General features: G+C 45.0%; 1 protein-coding gene across 3 annotated transcripts in view; it reads right to left on the reverse strand.

The window, feature by feature from the left end:
* The window catches only part of ntn1a (netrin 1a), a 147045-nt gene that overhangs the window by 28114 nt on the left and 99241 nt on the right, over positions 1-19690 (reverse strand). For 2 of the 3 annotated variants that reach the window (XM_063201909.1, XM_063201902.1), the window contains exons 4-5: positions 5649-5798; positions 3298-3351 (exon numbers count right to left, since the gene is read on the reverse strand). In XM_063201909.1, coding sequence (XP_063057979.1) covers positions 3298-3351; positions 5649-5798 — 204 coding nt within the window. The remainder of the gene's footprint in view (positions 1-3297; positions 3352-5648; positions 5799-19690) is intronic. The other variant, XM_063201918.1, reaches the window with a different exon arrangement.

A 19690-nucleotide genomic window follows, 5' to 3' on the forward strand; every position in this document is an offset into this window, starting at 1 on the left:
ACATTGCATTAACAAACCAGTTAATGGCTTTATAATCACTTTATAATCACATCTTCGTGTCAAGTTTAACTCATTTAGAGGGTTCTCAAGGCTCTACATGTTGTTTATTCTAGGTAGCAAGATAGCAAGATAGTTGTTGTGCATTGCCCAACTATTTGTGTCAGAGCAACAAAAGGCAAACACTGAGTAAAAAGGGGGTAACACTTTACTTGACATGTTCCTGCACATTCATAGCAGCTGTTGTAAAGTCTGCATGAAGCATTCATGATTGTTTCATGACCCATTCATACCAAACCTTTTCATAAACCTAATGGACAGAAGGACAGCAACTTGTCAAAATAAAAGTTAAACAAAGCAGCAGCATTGCGGGTTTTGTTCTGAACTCTCAATGATTGCTGAGTTTGATGAGTTGCTGTCCTTTTGTCTTCCATGTCTATTAAAGGTTTGGTATCAATGTCTTACGAAATAGTCATGAATCCTTCATGCATAGTGTATAACATCTGCTATGAATGTGTTATGCAGCGACGTCAAGTAAAGTGTAACCTAAATGGTATTACTTAGACCAAACATTGTCTTGTTATTATCCAGACAGAAGGGTATATGATTCAAAAATAGGGGATGTTATCTGATTGTCGCATTACACATTTTGAATTGTATTCAAATGTATTTCCTCAGTCCCGGGGGACTCTACACTTTGGTAGAGGGCTGTACTAGTAATCTGGCATACAGGGCATTTTCCCGGTGGGCCAACGGTCATTAGGAGCCGATTTGTTTGATGTTTTGTTTGTTTGTTTACATTTTTCCCTTATACAAAATTTAGATGGGGCGGCCATTCGAAGCATCCTTAATATACAGTGGACAGAGTTCATCATAATTGAAGTATGGAGGCGGTGGTGAAAGGCTGGTTCATGTTAAAAATGCCAGGGCCGGTTTGTAGGGCCAGCCAGCTCTGCTTTCGTAGCAATAATATTATCTAAGCCAGTCTTTGCACAAAACAGAGTTGCCCAATACAAACAACAGCATGATAAACAGCTCCTCCTGATTCTTCTAGGATATAACTCAATAATGAAATACAAAACACTAACTGTGAAAAGCCGTAAACAAAACAAAAATGCAAAATATTTTGTCTAGCCTCCTTTTCAGACACAACTTTTTCCAGGAAACCGTTGTTGTGTTTTAAAGCGGGTGGAGCGCAGTGCACACTTGTGCCCAAACCAACAAAAACTCAAAATATTCAACCGCTCAAGCAGGGAGATCCAAAAAACCCTACGACTACATATGTCGGGAGGGGCACTGAAATACACTAATCCACCATCCCACCCTGACACACATTGCCAAATCCCAGCTAAACATTTAAACTTAAAACTATTTTAAAGAACCACAATAGACAAGAATCCCCATCCTGGCCTCCTCCTCCCCCACTAAAAGCGGACGCGGTGATCCCTTTTGTGTGAAATATGGCTGCCACAAGTTTCCTTTCCTTGTGTTGCGCGGCCAAAAACCATGAAATGCAAACACGGCGGATTGGGAAATGGATGGGTTTCTTGTTCGGTGTGTGGGTCCTGTTTGTTTGTTCAGCACGCGCTAAAACACCACTCTGCTTAGTGTGTCTTTGATGCTCCATTAGCCTGGGACTATTTTCAACACCCAGGGGCCCTTCCTTCGTCCATGTTCCCAACGTCTGAGACCGAGCAGGGCAGGCTACGCAGGGCTGGACTGGCCATCTGGCATAGCGGGCATTTCCCGGCGTGCCCCTATTTTCAGAAATGTAAAAAAATATATATATTTTTTATATTTCTAAAAATAGGGGCCCACGAGGGTGCGGGGCCCACCGGTGAGTCAGTTCTGCACAGCTAATGATAAGGGTCCCCTTCAAGCCAAAAGTGCCCGGGCCCTATTTCTCCCCCCAGGCCAGCCCTGCAGGCTGCAGCTGAGTAGCAGGGCAGGGCTACACAGGCCAGAAGGGTTCTCTGTGAGACTGTGAGAATTTCCAATGCTTTTGCAGAACAAAACTGGAAGCAAGTGAAAAGGCGATGGAGGATGGAGGATGGAGGGGAAAAAAAGAAAGGGGGATGAAAAAAATGGAACAGTGTATGGGTGAGAAAGACAGCAGCAAGGAAGGAACGCAAGCTGCTCTCCCTCTACTTCCACTGTCAATCTCTAATCTGTCAGTGACGCATTGGAGGCCACTCGGAGTCGCAGAACAGCTGCCGAGAGCTTTTTCACATGCTAACATTTCTTTAGCATGAGAGGGGTGAAGAGCAGAGTCACTTCACTTGGCTTCCAAAAAAAGACGAATAGAGGCATTTGTGAAGCCCTTTCGATTCTCAAAAGGTCACAATAGCCCTACACCCTCCCCTCCACACTGCAAGTGCCATTTGGGAGAGCTTGAGTTTTTTGTACTGGTTATCTTGGTTCAGAAAGTAAGTTACTGCCTGCATGTATTAGCACAGTGCTTCAAACCAAATATCTGTCAGGGATTGTGTAAAAAAAAGTCAAGTTTTGCACAAAGATTTAACGTCGTCTGACAGTTCGGATGATGAATAGGTATTAAACTCACATTCAAGATTTGGCAAAAATAGTTTGCCTGCAAGGGGAAAAAAGCAGTGAAACTGAATACATGAATGTTGAAGAAGCCGACCTTGTGTATCAACCCCGAAAATCTTTCACAGCTGTTAGTGACTACCGGCACAAGCGCCGAAAATCCTGTTTCCCCTCCAAAAAAGAGAGAAAATATTGAAAGAAAAAAAACCACCCGTACAAATCAACAACAACAAGTCCCTGAGAACTTGTGCGTCAGCACCCTGTTGCGAGGCAGTTAGGGCTGATTAATTTGTGGAAGAGTGGAAGATTAAAGGAGTCCCATCCCGAGGCTACAGAAGGGGCGAGTGATTTAATATTCATGAACCGCAAGACGGGGAGCGAATGCTAGAGGGATCCAATTTGAGTCTGGTTGTCCCCACATGTGGAAAGAAGAGGGTATGGGGAGCATGGGGGCGGGGGAGAGCAGAGTTGATGATAACCTTAATATCTCTTCATCTTGGAAGCGGATTCTTTACTGGAGCTACAGTAGGAAGCAACTAGAGAACTACTACCAAGATAATGATACTGTTCGTATCATTTTGGGAGATGCATTTAGGCATTCGTGAGGTAGAGTAACTGTATTTAACAGTCTGTCACATTGTGTACTTGCACGGTACCTTGGGGATATGTCTAGGTACAGTGGGTGCATAATATTACATGTTGAATTGATGATACACTTATAAAAAAACAGTAAAATACCAAAACTTGACTTACCAGCTGGTTCTTCTGTACTGCTCGCAGTTGTTGTTGGTGGTGCTGCTGGAATCTCTGGTATTAGCAAAAGAACACACAAAATAATGTTAAACATCTTGTGTAAATGAGAAATGGTCTTTTACTAAACAATGTCACTTAAGATATGTTGGCAAAATAAACTTGTATTAGAATAGTATCAAATTAAAAGATTTCTTTGTACTAAAGCCTCATTTCCATGTTAATTCAGTCTCAGATGTTGACACCCCAGTGTACAAAAAAATGTATTGTGCTGGGAATCCACTTAATGTGACAATCAGGGTTGTATGGTTTGCCTGAGAGGTAGGCCTATGTATAGCCCTTCCTTCTCTATCATGTTTGAAAGCCACCTGGATGGCATACGCATGTCCAAGACTTGATTCTTTCCACCCTCCTTCAGAGCAGTCTAGTAAAGATAAGAAGAGGGTCTAGACAGTGGACAGTTACAGGAGCTAAGTGCCATCACCCTTACAAAGAAATTGTTTTCAGATAAAGGTGATACCATGTGGCTAGCTACGTATTAGCATATTAAGACAAACCTACAGGCAAGTGGAAGCAAGGATCATGCAAGAGCATCAAGGGACTACGAAAAAACAAATACTCAGAGGATGTCAAGACTTTCAAAGAAAGAGTGTACCACAAAACTACTGAACATGCTGAAAATGCACATGTAAAGGAAGAAAGAATCAAGTCTTCAGACCAAAAAAAAACAAAACAAAAAACAAAATGCCCCCACAGGTCGTGGAAAACTGCCATCTTCTGTCTTCAAGGTCATTGTAAGCACTTTAAGAGTGGACGAATGGACAAGTGTGTATGCTGACATATAGTACGTCTCAGATAAGAGTGAACCAATAGGAAAGAGGGACCAGAACCACTTGGTGAGATAAACTGATTTGGGGAGTGACGGCAATGTTCATTTTTGTCAGCATTCTCCATGAAGCCAAATAATGGGTGGTCTTAAATTATTTGATGCTTTTGCCAGTGAATGTGGAACTCGTCAAACCAAAACGTAATATATAAAGCTTTTCTTTTTTCCCCAGTTAAATCAAGAGCTTTGAAATATTTTATTAAGCTGTACTTAAAATCCCTCTATCTCCAACCTATCAAAATGAGACGTATTAGTTATGTAAATATTATACTGAAAACAATAGATACAGTATGACAAAAGAACCAAACATAGTGGCAGACCAAATGTCGCTGCAACTATTTACCGTTATCAACGATCAGGGAATGTCCCTATTGAGGCCTGTCTCAAGAAATGAACAGAAATAATGTGCCAATTCCGCAGAACTGACAGCTAGATTTACATTTTCATCCGCTCTGGAAGGCATTTAGTCAGAGCGGTGACTTCACTCCCTTGTTAAAATTCCACTTGGCGCGAGAATGAGGAGGGGGGGTGTGCTGGTTAGTGTGCACTGTTAATTACGGAACAGATCGTTTCACTGTTGTAAAGCGAAACTAAATATTATCAATGGAACTCTGGGACTTTTCTCGGTCCAAGCTTAGCACATTAGTATGCAACTTTCTCTCCGACTTTCCCAGAACAAAACTAGAGATATCCATTTCCAATACAGCTATGGCAATCATTGATCCCTTTCTTTACTCTTTGCCAGCAATAATGTCATACTGTAGGCCTGATTCGATTTCACGACAGCTTTGTCCACTTTCCAAACTTTTCGCTTCACTGACAAAAGCACCAGCGTGAAACAATTCGCAGAAGATAGCAGGATGTCACAATGGCAGAGGTGATTTCTTTGATATCAAATGGCTTGGTTGGTGTCACTTATGCCTCTTTTCCACTGCTGGTTTTCTGGTAGGCCTACAGCTCGACAAAACGTGACTCGGCCGCCACTTTTTGATTTACGATTGAGCTGTGTTGTGTCTATTTGAAAAGCAAAAAGTGGCGGCCGAGTCGCGCTGTGTCGAGATGTAGGCCTACCAGAAAACCTGCAGTGGAAAAGACGCATTAGTGTTCCTCAAGGTCCCATGGGGTAACCATTTTACAATTATAAACGTATGGCTGAAAATCCACAGACGGTTTCAGATCTTGTTTATTATCGTTGTTTCATCCACTGTTGAAAATAATTTCGCATTTTGTCTGAGAAGATGGCAGCACACAGACATACAAAAAGGAAAATAAAAGAAATTAAAAAATAAAATCCATGAGGCTTCAAACTGCAGGGGGCTTCTGACAACCTCCGTGTTTGTCTCCAATCTGGTTTGTGGCTTTAAAGAAGAAATCTTACAAGTAGGTTTCAACTGAACCCTGCAGCAGTGGCTTATTTAGGAAAGAATAAGTTTGAGGTTTTTTTGTCCTCAAAGTCTGATGCACGTACTTATGCACGGGGCAATGGGCGAGCGGCTCTGCTGGTAGCCTTTAGCGCAACGGTTGCACGTGACGCCCGTGACGCCATCTTTACAGGGACACTGGCCTGTGGTTTGGTTACAGGTTTTGCCTGCCGCGCCCACTGGATGGCAATCGCATGCTGTGAGGAACACAAGAGAAGAGGTAAGAAAAACACACATGTGGGGGGGAGGGGGGTCGCCACTCACACCAACACACAAACATTTGCACATATACACACATCTACGCACAAACAAAGACACACACACACACACACACACAATAGACGAACACACACACAAACAAAAAACACGGAACTCACATATATATTTTACAGACTCTCTAAGCAGAGAAAGACAACTACATTGACGTACGCCACCACACACACATACAGCACAGAGAAAACAGATAAACCAACAGTGAACAGTAACAGTGAAATCAGCAGCAACAAGACAATCTGCAGTGCAGACAGCGAGACAGTAAAAGCTTAGCATTTAGAAGCAGAGCTGAAGGATAAGAGACGTCCTGAATGAATCCCCAACTGATTTCCATTTTGGATTGCCAGAAACACACACAGGCCCGCCGACAGTGCGGGGACAGGAGGACAAAGGGGTCAGTTGTCCTGGGACCAGGGAAAAAGGGGCCCCAGAATTGGGGACCCCGTGACATTGTACAGTGCGTATTGAGAAGAGGGCCAATAGGATGATTTTGTACCGGCTAAAACATGTCCCTGAACACAAGGATCTGGTTCCTCAGAGAAGAGAGGCATTTTTGGTCATGTGCGAATAATTCCTGAGCCGGGGAGTTTTGTGGTGAAGTCTTGTTTTTGCTCTGTCATCAAAACCACTCATTCCATCTATTTGATCAATTAAAGGGGTCAATGGAACACCAAAGGACTTTTTGTGTAAACCTGTAAGTTCTGATTTAGTCAAACATCACAGCGCTGCATAGCACAGCGCCGCCGGCCGGCCTTGAGTTCGCAACAACGCTCCAGTATTATGTTGTTTATAACAACAGGAAATCACAGAGATGAATCTGATTGGACGCCCCCCACCCCCCATTCCCCCGTTTTTCGCTTTGAGCTCGATGCCAAAGACTCGCATCTGTCACATTTCCTCCATGTCTGGGAGGTCTCGAGGCTGCCATATGGTTTAATTTTGCTTAATATGTGGGAGAGCATGCAATAACTTTACATCTCAAGACTTTTCTCTCTCTTTCTTTTTTTTCTTTCTTAAACGTTCAGGGCTGCCCTTGTGGTACACATGGTATTGAATGAGGGAGGTGTGGTGGGGTGGGGCGACACATTCATACTGTCTAGCTTCGCTTCTCACAATATCGATATTATGTCACAAGCAGAAACACCCCTTCCCTAATGGGACTTAGCCACAACCGCACAAATATTTTAACATATCCGTCCATCAAACAAGGCAGATTTTTTTCTCTCTCAAATGGCCCCATATGATGTAGTGGCGTCAGGATTGAGCAACCATATGGCTCGTTACAGTACAGTATCGGTGGGAAATATCTGTGTGTGTGCGTGTGTGTGTGCGCGCGCGCACGTGTGTGTATTTGTGTGTGTGTGTGTGTGTGTAATGTGTACTGTATGTGGGCATTTGTGTGTGTTCATGTGTGTGGGGTTGTCTCGTGTGTGTGTGTGTGTGTGTGTGTGGTGCTTCATGTGTGTGTGGGGTTGTCTCGCGTGTGTGTGTGTGTGTGTGTGTGTGTGTGTGTGTGTGTGTGTGTGTGTGTGTGTGTGTGTGTGTGTGTGTGTGTGTGTGTGTGTGTGTGTGTGTGTGTGTGTGTGTGTGTGTGTGTGTGTGGTTCTTTATGTGTTACAGTCCTCTCGTAATCCATGAGGGAGGCAAGGCATGATGATGAGGGATGTTGGTTGGGTTACAGCCTGTGGGCCAGGGACCTGCCACAACGGAGCCACTCCCTCTCCTCCCTCTCCCCTCTCTCTCTCTCCCTCTCTCTCTTCTCTGCCTTCTGTCACTTGTCATTGCCCCCCGGGCCGCGGGCCGCCATCAAAGCACTCCTTAAGCCAGGACACTTGAGTGGCTGCTTGCCTACGGTTTGGGTTACCCGCAACAAGGAATGCCACAAAGTGCCAAAAATGCCACAGCACGCGGCTTTCCCAACGAGGCCGTTAAATTACGGTCAGATTTGAGAATTGTGAATCAACAACAACGCAGCGAGCAATACCATGCTTTTTGCCCACAGCAAGACGCTTCAGAACGAGGCCAATAACATTTTTGTCAAATTTGAGAATTGTAAATCAACAGTGTTTCGCTTTGCTGAAGGAAGAACAGAGGCTGAAACGAAGAAAAAGGGAAAAAAAGTTTTCTACCTTACGTGAACTTAAAAAGAAAACCATTGCGGAATGAATGGTCTTAAGTCTCACTACAGCTCTCGAAAGGTCGAGTCTGGCAAAGCCACTAAGCTCAGTACTTTGTTTACGTTCCAATTCCGAACCCATAAAAATGATGGATCATAGATGTGATTTTAGTGTCGAGTTTCTTAGTGGCTTTTCACGCTTAGCAGCGTGTAGAACAAATTAACTGCTAAACGACTGCTATAACTGTAATCTATCAGGTGTGGGCTTACTACTTTATCATTTCTTTTCCAAATCTCTTTTTTGTTGTCCCAATTTTTCATGAGGGGCAAAATGGAAAAAGTAGCCTATTTGCGGAATGCAACACCACTTTTTTTCTTTTTTTTCACCATACCTTATGTCTTTGCTACGCCATTTTTGCTATGCTTTCCTCGAACTTGGAATCTCTTGGGATAGAATACCAAGGCCAATTCTGAAATGTGCAGTCATTGGCTAAAAAATAGTTTGTACTACATAGGGTGCAAAATCATGTAGGCTATGTAACTTATCATTAACACGCATATTATCAACGTAATTATGTTATTATAGCCCATTCCGCTTAAACTGAGGTGTTACCCTGAGAAAAAGGAATAATCCCCCACAAAAGCAGTCGCATTCAGCTCCCATAACATAACCCAAGGATAACATTGTTGTCATTGGGTAAGACGTATGTAGGTGGAACACCAACATAAATGGGTGATAATAAAGCTAAATACAGGCTTGCTTACGCTACCCCAATTATACACTATGTATAGGGCAAAACAATGTAACTCTTTAGTAGCGCACTCGCTAGCTTTCTATCAGGGCACAGAGTGTCTCTGCCTAATCTTCCCTCCCTACCCCCATTTCTGAGCCCCTGGAGCTTGTATCTATGTTATTTACAATGTTTACAGTGCATTATGTATAGGGCAAAACAATGTAACTATTAGCAGTGCACGATGTAGAGAGCAAAACAGCCTCTATCTGGGCACAAAGTGTCTCTAGTCTTCCCTTCCCTCCTCCTTCCCTTCTTCCCTACTCCCCCCTTTCTCACCGCCAGGTGTAACTATCTCTAGCACTTATATCTAGAGAGCCATTATGTATAGGGCAGTGTTTCTCAAAGTGGGGCGTTAGCCCCCCTGGGGGGGGCGCGGAGGCATCTCAGAGGGGGGCGTGTGACATCTACTTTTGGGTTTTCCCCCCCAAGGAAATTATTTCCTGCTTCGCCAATAAGTCAGTAAGTTTAAAGCCCTCACCGACATGATTAATTGTCATGAATTTGAATAGCATAGGAAATGAACACACATCTGCATTCGACTGCATTCCCTCCCTATTAAAATATCACCAGTCACAAAATCAGTCAGCAAAATCAGTCTGCGCGAATAGGCTACTGCTGTTGCTTGGGGGGGCTCGGAAGCATTCAGACCCTCTGAAGGAGGGAATGATGGAAAAAGTTTGAGAACCACTGGTATAGGGCAATACAATAAAACTTTTTGGCAGTGCCTAACCTGCCTATCTTGGCACGAGGTATCTGAAATCCACCCTTCCCTCCTTCCTCTCCCTCACTCTCCTTCCCTCCTTCCCTCCTTCCTTCACCTTTCTCACCCTCAGGAGCTGCTATCTCTAGTGCCTACTCTGTTCGTAGTGCTAGCTCTCCCTCCCTTGTTTATTTCACTTCCCTCACTCACCTTCACACCCTCACAGGAGCCTGTATCTTTAGTGTGTACAGACTTGATAGTGTGCTAGCTCTCTCTTCTTCTTTCTTTCTCCCCTCATCCTCTTCTTTGCCCTCACAGCAGCAGTGTTGCCAGATGTGTCTGATCAAATCCCGACCAAAAGGTTCTCAAAAAACGCCAAAAATGCAATGAATTCCTCCCAATTTCAACAAATTGCATTAATTTCTATGGACACAAAACTGCAGAACAAAAAACGCCAAATTGCCAATTTTTACCGTTTTTACCTGCAGACGGCCATCCCAAGTAGCCCAATCGCCCAATCTGGCAACACTGCACAGCAGCCTGTTATATCCTTAGCACTTAAAGCAGCTCTCGCTTGTTCCTTTCTCCTCCTCCTCGTCCTCACAGGAGCCTGTAGTATCTACAGCGCTGTTAGTGATTTATTGTTTCCTCTCTTATCTTAGCGCCCCGACAACAAAGTGGAATCAGTGGCCTTTCCACCCTTATCAGAGCCGCCGAGTGCAGAGTGCCGTGTGTGTGTGTGTGTGTGTGTGTGTGTGTGTGTGTGTGTGTGTGTGTGTGTGTGTGTGTGTGTGTGTGTGTGTGTGTGTGTGTGTGTGTGTGCATGTGCTGCTTCGCGAGGTGCCGAAACCACATGTAAAGATTAGCCCCAATCTCCCCAATCTGTCACTCTCCTCATCGACTCGTCTTGTCTGTCGTGCCGACAACAACAGAAAAGAGAGAGGGAGACAAATAGAGAGGGAGAGAGAGAGAGAGAGAGAGAGAGAGAGAGAGAGAGAGAGAGAGAGAGAGAGAGAGAGAGAGAGAGAGAGATAGAAGGAAATGGATATGTAGAGAGAGAGAGAGCAAGAAAGAAAGAAAGAAAGAAAGGTAGAAAGAAAGGGATATGTAGGGGGGAGGGGGGGGCGAAAGAGAGAGATCAACGTGCCTGCCTGGCTCATAGGGGCTAGTACTGATGCTATCTCTCTTCTCAAGCACACAGATTTATCGCTGTGTCTGACATGGGGAGTGAGAAAAAAAAAGTTGTGGTTAGTTGGGGGGAAGGGGGAAGGGGGAAGGGAGAGAGAGAGTGAGTTAGAGAGAGAGAGAGAGAGTTAGAGAGAGGGGGACAAAAAGAAAGAAAGAAAGAAAGAAAGAAAGAAAGAAAGAAAGAAAGAAAGAAAGAAAGAAAGAAAGAAAGAAAGAAAGAAAGAAAGAAAGAAAGAAAGAAAGAAAGAACAAATGGGGGAAGAGGGAAGGTGCACACGCTAACTTCTGAGAAGCAGATTAGTCTTAAAAAAATGGTGTCTGCCCAATAACTGTCGTAGCCAGACAGTTTGAGCTCACTAGTAAATCAGGGTGCACCACACATGGATCCCAGGTGGACCAACCTGTCTTGCGCAGGCTCTCTCTCTCTCTCTCTCTCTCTCTCTCTACATATGCCTTTCTTTCTACTATTCTTTCTTTCTCACTCTGTCTCTCTCTCTCTAGATATCCATTTCTTTCTTTCTATCTTTGTTTCTCTCTCTCTCTCTCTCTCTACATATCCCTTTCTTTCTACCTTTCTTTCTATCTCTCTCTCTACATATCCCTTTCTTTCTACCTTCCTTTCTATCTCTCTCTCTCTCTCTCTCTCTTTCTCTCTCTCTGGTAGGGTTTTGAGAGTGGGCCTTAAGTGGGTGTCCACAGGGGAAAGTGGTTACACTCAGCTCATGCCCCCCCGGCCCCCAGACGACTCGAAAGAGAGAGATGGGGAGAGGGCTTTTCAGATCTTAAAGTTGTTCAAGAGCCACTTTTTCTCCCTGTCGCACACACACACACGCGCACGCACGCACGGATATACACACACACACACACTGTCTCTTTCTATCTCACAGACAGAGACACAGACTCAGACACAGACACAATGACGCACACATGCACGGGTGTGCATACACACACACAGATATAGACACACTGACACTCTCTCTCTCTCTCTCTCTCTCTCTCTCTCTCTCTCTCTCTCTCTTCCCTCAAGCAAAAAGAGGACAAGGCTCTCCCATGTCCTCAGCTTTTACCTATCCCATAAAGCACCACCTCGGACTGTCGTGCACTTTTTAACGCACGCCTGGTGAGCTGTGACATCTCGCATGGAGCATGGAAACAGCCCCTGAAGGTGAGACTTTGGTCCTGCGTAAAAACCTCCCTCTCCCTCTCTCTCTCTGTCTCTCTTTCTCTCTCTCTCTCTCTCTCTCTCTCTCTCTCTCTCTCGTCAACCCTGTCCAGATCTGTTTCTCCTATTCTCTATCTCTCTTGTAAACCCCGTCCAGGTCTATCTCTCCAAGTCAGTCCCAGTCTTTCTCTCTCTCTCTCTCTCTCTCTCTCTCTCTCTCTCTCTCTCTCTCTCTCTCTCTCTCTCTCTCTCTCTCTCTCTCTCGGCACTAAGCTAAGCTAGCCAGGGCAGATCAGATGTAAGCGGGATTGGATTTCTCACGTTAAAAAAAAGACATCTTGGCGGGGAGGGAGAGGCAAATAAAGGCCTGAAAAATGTTCTCCGTTAATGGGAGTGTGTGGAACTCATTTCAAAGCAGCTTTTGCCGCAGTGGCTTCGCTCGACGGCGGAGGGAGGAAAGGAGCAGAGCAGAGCAGAGCAGATTGCACAACGTGAGAAGTTTTGAACCCTGCCAATCGTTTACCATAAGAACTGGCGTTTGAAGTTTGAACTCCTCCTCCCCCCTCCTCTCCTCCTCCCGCCCATTAAAATCTATGTGTGTTTGCGAGCCAATAGAATAATTTGTTGAGTTCTGGAGTTTGGCCAATCAGGCGGGTGGCTGCAGGCAGCCAGAGTGTTGTTATAATTAGGCTTCTAGAACCTCAAAAATGTCTCAGGCCAATAAAACGAGGAGGAAAAAATGATAGCAGTTGTTAAGAGTGGCTGCATAGTCAGTGCCGTCAGTGTTGCTGTTGGTGTCCTTTAAATTTGCGGCTTCCCCCCCCATTGTAGATTGGTCGGCCAGAGTAAACGATACCAAAGCTATTTATTAACAGCGGGAAACTAATTTAGCCGAATCCGGAGGGTATATCACCACGTCTTTTGACCAGAACCCGACTTCTCTCAGGGAACACCAGATAATTTCCTGATTTAATCACAATAAAAGAAAAGAGAGGGGAAAATCATCACGCTGTGGCATGTATGTTCTATATGTTTGGGTCTAATGAGAACCAGCCTGCCTGAGACCGGTATTTTTCAAAAAATCAAAAGCGAAAAAGTGAGGTCATGAAAAACAATATTTTGAAACCCCTAACAGAAGATGTTATTTGTGGTTAATAAAGCTTTATTGCGCCAATGCAAGACATATGCAAAAGAGTGCTGCGTAATGGCTTAAATATGTTACTCAAACTAAAACAGACCTTACAACCCCTTCCACCCGAAACCCACCCCAACAACTCCTAACACAACCCAATTTTTTTTTTTTGCTTTGGAAAATATTCCTCGTACCATCGCATGAAATTACTCACCGCTACGTATTTTTTGAATCAAAAATTACACTAATCATCACACAAAGTCAGTCCCACACAGCTCCAACTGCCGGTGACACCACCTGCCCTCTCCTGAAAAGACTTACCCTCTCTTCTCTTTTTCTTTTCTTTTCTTTTCATCTTTGAACATAAAATCATAACAAGGAGGAGATGGAGGTACACAGGAACAGGACCTTTCAAAAATTTCGTGATTCTTATTTGTATGCCATACCCATGGCAACCACATACTCCAACGCTGTTCGACAAGAGACACAATTAGCTTGACGGGCTTAAGACTTCGCAATGCAGCACTCCTGGGAGCTAATCAGCGTATGACGCAATCCTACACAGCTCACTCAGAGGGCAACGGCAGTGTGTGTGTGTGTGTGTGTGTGTGTGTGTGTGTGTGTGTGTGTGTGTGTGTGTGTGTGTGTGTGTGTGTGTGTGTGTGTGTGTGTGTGTGTGTGTGTGTACGGTGTTTGCCTGTGTGTGTGTGTGTGTGTGTGTGTGTGTGTGTGTGTGTGTGTGTGTGTGTGTGTGTGTGTGTGTGTGTGCGTGCGTGCGTGGTGTTTGTATGTGTGTGTGTGTGTGTCCATGCAGCCTTCAAGTCCTCCTTGCATTGACAACATCCCTTTACCCTTGACCCTACTGTAAGTTTCCAATCAGGTCCTCTTAAAGGCGGCCACCCAGAGTGCACCGCACGCCTGCCATTCGCCAACGGGCCTTTTGGTGGCCAGTCCACCTGCAGGGGCTCAGGGTGGCTCACCCATGTGTAAACAGAACGGCTCATTTACGAAAATAAAATCCATTTTTTGGAGAAGGGGGCTTCACCTGTCCGTGCTGATACTGCGTGGCAGGTCAACGCCATCCCCATAACGACCCAGAACGTACATCTGAGCAAAGCAAAACGGCCATGGAACAAGATCCACATTTTCAAAAGCCTCGTGCTCCACCACCCAAACACTGGGATGTATTTACATGGTGGTTTATGAGGGGTGACAACATAAATCACGTACCGTAGAGGCGCAGGGCACAAGTTTCATCAGTGGCAGGCCTGAAGTGGCCAGCCACGTTTTCAGTCTATCATCGACTACTAGAGTCTGTCTGCATCGGTTAACTCTGGCTCTCCTTCAAACACAAGCAAACACCTCGGGCACGTTCCAATATGCAACCTTGCGTCCTCCACTTGTGCTTGTGGCCTCGTACCAGGAAGTAGTACATCGTGGTGACATCACTAACAACAGCATTATATTTCAGTATCTCGCCAAAGCTCAATTGTAAAGTCATTTTCTCATTTGCAAACCGGATGGTAAATGAAGAATAGTCCCCCAAAAATTGTTTTGGCTAGGCTGGCAGCAGGGCATCTTAATTGTTTTCTCCATAAAGGCGGGGCATCAGCAAAACGTGAGGCCACAAGCACGAGTGGAGGACGAGAGTCTGCATATTGGAATGCACCCCCTCATGTCACTTTAGACTCCTCTGCTCTCTCCACTGCTCAGCTCTGCTCATGGGCAGAGCTTCAGACTAAAAAACCTGGCTGGTTATAGAGGGGGGGACTGTTCCTCCCACAATAAATAACGGCAGAAACCTTAATTGCTGTCGGTTTGAAACACTTCATTTGTCAGGGGGAGGAATGCAAAGTGAGAGCGGCGGTAGACCTTGCTTTTTGGTGTTCGGTTCCACTGAATGATAGCGACTTATGATTCATTGGCGCAGTCAGGAGATTCTTGGTGGTGAACTTTTTGATCGCACCTATAAATTCTTTACACACAAAAAAAGATAAGGTATGTGGTGAATTCATTAAGAGTGAGAGCGATCTAACCTTCGTGATCCTTTTCTCACCACAAGCTCCAAATTTAGTTTTGTAGAAATGTTTTGACTGGCAAGCCCAAACGCATCCATGTTTCATATCATTTCTCACCTCTCAGCAATTACCCCAAAAGATCCTTTTTATTGTGCACATGTTTTCCTGTAACTAAATACAGCCATACCGTCTAATTTCAACAATGTTTGCATATAATTACACCAGGTCTCTCTTTTTTTTTTTTTCGAAGTTTGACAACTCACTTGGATGAAATGGAGCGAAACTGCTTGGGTACACTGTTGACTTTATAAATTATGATGAACTCTGTTTACACGTTCACGTGGGTGTGAGGCAGAGGCAAAGGAGAAGTCAGTTTGAGTTAATGGAGGAAGTTTTTTTCTTTGCTTTTACAATGACCTAGTTCTTCCCCAGAGGTGCCATCTAATGGTCCAGTGGCACGAAATACATCAGATTAAGTTTACAACACAACACCTAACAGCAAGAGAAACCCGCTCAAGTTTCCTGAAGAAAATACACTGCTAACTTTCCGTTGCTGTATCTTGTATGGCTTGTGTCAGGTTGGTGTTCATGGTCTTGGATTATGTTGTTCATTTTACCCCACAAATAGTTATTGATGAGTGATGACAGGGCAAATGGAAATGACCACAATGGGAATGGCACAATGAGTTAAGTAAACACGAATGAAATGAGTTGAACAAAATGAAGATTTTTTTTCTTGTTAAAAGGCAGGCACCAAAGTCATAGCAGTCCTGTGAAAAAGAATTATAAGATTTAAGAACACAGTAGCAGAAGAAGAAGAAATACTGTATCATTCAATGCATCTCCTAAGAATTTATAGAGTCAAAACAACAAGAAGGAAAAGCAAGAGAAAAAGAGAAGACAATTTCCCAGAAGAAGTGCAAAGAGAAAAAAAGAGAGTGTGGTGGACAGACATGCAGACAGGCGACCAGATGAGGACAAAAAGAAGAGGAAATGGAAGGAGAAGAAGAAGAAGAGGATGGAAGAGGACACCAGTAGCTCCCGCAGTGGCTCCCACAGTTCCCCAAGAATTGTCCCAAGAGTTTAAGAAGAACTGGCCCACAGTCGCCCCACAATCGGCCCACAGTTGGCCCAAAGCCGCCCCCATCCAAGAACATCCACATGTGCACAATACATGACGCACACATTTGCTCCCCTACTGCCTGCAGCCCAGAGTGATGCATTTTCTTTACCACGTTCTTGGACAACTTCAAATGATCTCCAGATTATTTATGAGGAGTTTGGTGAATTCGTGCCGCCAGAAAAGACACAGGGGGGCGGGAGGAGGTGGCAGCCAGGCCAGGCAGAAAGCATTCCAATAGGTATAAACACACACACGCATGCATGTACGCACGCACGCACGCACAGACACACACACACACACACACACACACACACACACACACACTCACGCACGCACTGACGCACACACGCACGCACGCACGCACGCACGCACGCACGCACGCACACACACGCGCACACACACACGCACACACACACACACACACACACACACACACACACACACACACACACACACACACACACACACACACACACACACACACACACACACACACACACACACACACACACACACACACACACCATCTGTTCGTAGGTTTTGGAGGGCCTTATTGTAAAGTGGTGTAAGTCTACTTGGGATTTCTGCCTCCTTGTAATCATAACCAAATTTCTGCCGCCTGGTTGAAGAAACTGGGCTGGCTCTCCCTCTCGCCCCTGATCCTGTTCGCCTGACTGTGAAAAGCCTCAACCCTCAATGGACGTCCCTGCCTGCCTTCTCAAATCTCCAAGAAACAGAGGAATTCATTAGCTCTCCAAGCAGAGCAAATCATTTTTAAAATAAATAATAAAAAATATATCCTTAATAAAAAAAATATCCCAGTGTCACACGGGACATGCTAGATTATTCAGAGCTTATTTTAATTGCAAAGACCAGTGGAGTGAAATAAAAAAATAAGGCTCTGATGTTTTTGTATGTATTTTTTTCGTTCATTAACTACACCTATAGCTGCTCAACATATTCAAACTCTTTTTCGCTATCTTGAATTAAAGAACTGTCCTGGTTCATCTAAACTCATTCCTACTGAGGCGAAAAAGCTGTTTTTTCCTGAAGCAACACAGATGACCCATTACTGTAAATTGCAGAGTTGTAAATCTATTTTAATCCTGGCAAAAAGCCTTCACACCATTTGCTGCCATAGTTCTTCCTCAATGAAGGGAACAGATAAGAGTCCAAGAACTTAACAACTGTAGTGAAATGCCACTTGGACTGCAGGCTGTTTTGTTTTGCTTGTCCTTTCGTTTTTTTTTTTTAAAGGAAAATAAAAAGGAAAATCACCCACACCCACAGAGACATTATCAGAAGCTGAAAGAATCAAGTCTTGTCCACATGAGCAAAGATGTAAGAAAAAAAAAACAATGGCGTGAGTTCCCCCACCACCAAATGAATGAATGACACAGGCAAGGAAGAGGGCATGGGGGTTAACGATACACACAGTCCAATGATAAATGTCTGTTTGCATTCCAAGTCGACAGCAGAATCGCATGAGAAGCCTCGGCATGGCAGGGGTTAATGTCAAGACTGGTGTTATGGAGGAATGGGGATGGATGTTGGTTAGCTTGATGCATTTTTGTAATAGCCTACCTTTTTTTCCATGCAGGTAAATGAAATTACTTTTTTTTCTCTCGCTCTCCCACTCCGTCTCTCTATCCCTGTGTCTTTCTCTTAGTTCTTTATTTATATACATGTATATTGCAAGTGTTATGGTCTGTAATGATGTTATCTGAACCAAAGCAATGAGTGAATGAATGAATGAGTGAAAGGATGAAGATCATTTTCATAACAAGTAATAACACACTTTATAATAACATTAATTATGTTTTTTAATTTTATTGTAGACTTTGTTTTACTTTCTTGGCTTTATTTTAAAACTTCCTTGACTTACAACGTTGTCCTCACTTCCAAGATTTCTTGTAAAAAAAAAAAATGTTTACACGCAAAAGGCGAGCATCAACATTCAGAGCCAAATAAACTATTTTGGCTTTTCGGGGCTCTTTTTTTTGGTGTTTTTTTTTCTTCGAGAAACGGCCTCATGTTGATTATGTTGTGTGGAAAATAAACAAAGGGCCCAAGCCCTTTTCATCTCCCTCCTCTCTTGTGTTGAATTCTTTACAACGGAGCGAAAACATTCACCAACTGTGCATCTGTCGAGATCCGGGGGCGGCAGCAGGGGGAGAGTGGGTGATGGATTGACTTATTTGTTTATCTATTTATCTGTTTGGGTCTTTAGCTTCTCAGCACAAGACTAATATTTTCCACACGGGGCCTCCCGCTAAAGGTCTCCAGAGGTGGCTTTGGTGCTGATCCTGAACCCCCTGTGGATGTGGAGCTCCAAAGGTATCACTATGCTGTTGCGTGTGTGTGTGTGTGTGTGTGTGGGGGGGGGTGTCTGTGTTTGTGTGTGTGTGTGCTTGTGTGTATGTGTATGTGTCAGTGTGTGTGTGTGTGTGTGTGTGTGTGTGTGTGTGTGTGTGTGTGTGTGTGTGTGTGTGTGTGTGTGTGTGTGTGGTGTGTGTTTGTGTGTGTGTGTGCATGTGTTTGTGTGCATGCGTGTGTGTGTGTGTGTGGGGTGGGGGGTGTAGGGGTGCATGCTTGCTGTGAGGTGTGAGGAGAGGGCTTGTTAGTGATCCTGAACCCCCCTCTGGATGGGAAGCTGCAGAGGTATGGCTATGCTGGGGTGGGGTGGAGTGGAGGGCTTGGGGGTGTAGTTGAGGAGGCACTATGCACGCTTGCTGGAGGAAGGGGCTTAGTAGTGATCCCCGAACCCCCATGTGGGAAGATGGGAAGCTAGAAAGGTATGGCTTTGTGATGGGGGAATTGGGTGGGTTGGGCTGGGGAGGACAGGGTCTCTATGCAGACTTGCTGGAGGTATGAGGAGGGGGCTTGTTAGTGACCCCACTGGATAGGACGCCGGAAAGGTATACGCGTACGTGAAGGCCATGCATGCTTGCTGGAGGGGTGAGGAGGAGGGGACTCGGTGGTTTAGTGGCAACCCTGAACCCCATCTGGACGGTAAGCTGGAAAGGTATGGCTCTGCAGAGGGGCAGGGGCGGTGAGGGCTGGGGCTATTCCAGGGTTTGGAGGGGGTGGAGGGTTGGGTTGGATTGGGTTGGGGGCAGTGTTGCCAGATGTGTCTGATCCAATCCCGCCCAAGGGGTGCTCAAAAACCACCAAAATGCGCTAAATTCCGCCCAATGTCAACAAAGTGCATTGATTTGTATGGGTATAAAACTGCAGGAAAAAAACAGAAAATCCGTAAATTCCCGTTTTTCACCCGCAGACGGCCATCCCAAGCAGCCCAGTTGGGCGGGTAACTGCCCAATCTGGCAACAGTGGTTGGGGGTCTATGTGCTCTCTACTGGAGGTGTGAGGAGAGAGGGGGATTTGTTTGCACTCGAGCTTCAGCTCAGCTCCTGTTATCGCCCCCCCACCCCCCATCCAGTGGCGAAGTTATGGGAGGGCGAGCAGGGCATTTGCCCCTGGGCCCAGGGCACTCTTCTATTGGTGGTGGGGACCCTATTGGGACCTTGAGAGACTGTAGGAGGGGGCCCTGTAAGTGTTTTTCCCTGGGGCCCTGTGTGCA

This window comes from Engraulis encrasicolus, chromosome 1 (assembly GCF_034702125.1).
Source record: "Engraulis encrasicolus isolate BLACKSEA-1 chromosome 1, IST_EnEncr_1.0, whole genome shotgun sequence".
NCBI classification, from domain to species: domain Eukaryota; kingdom Metazoa; phylum Chordata; class Actinopteri; order Clupeiformes; family Engraulidae; genus Engraulis; species Engraulis encrasicolus.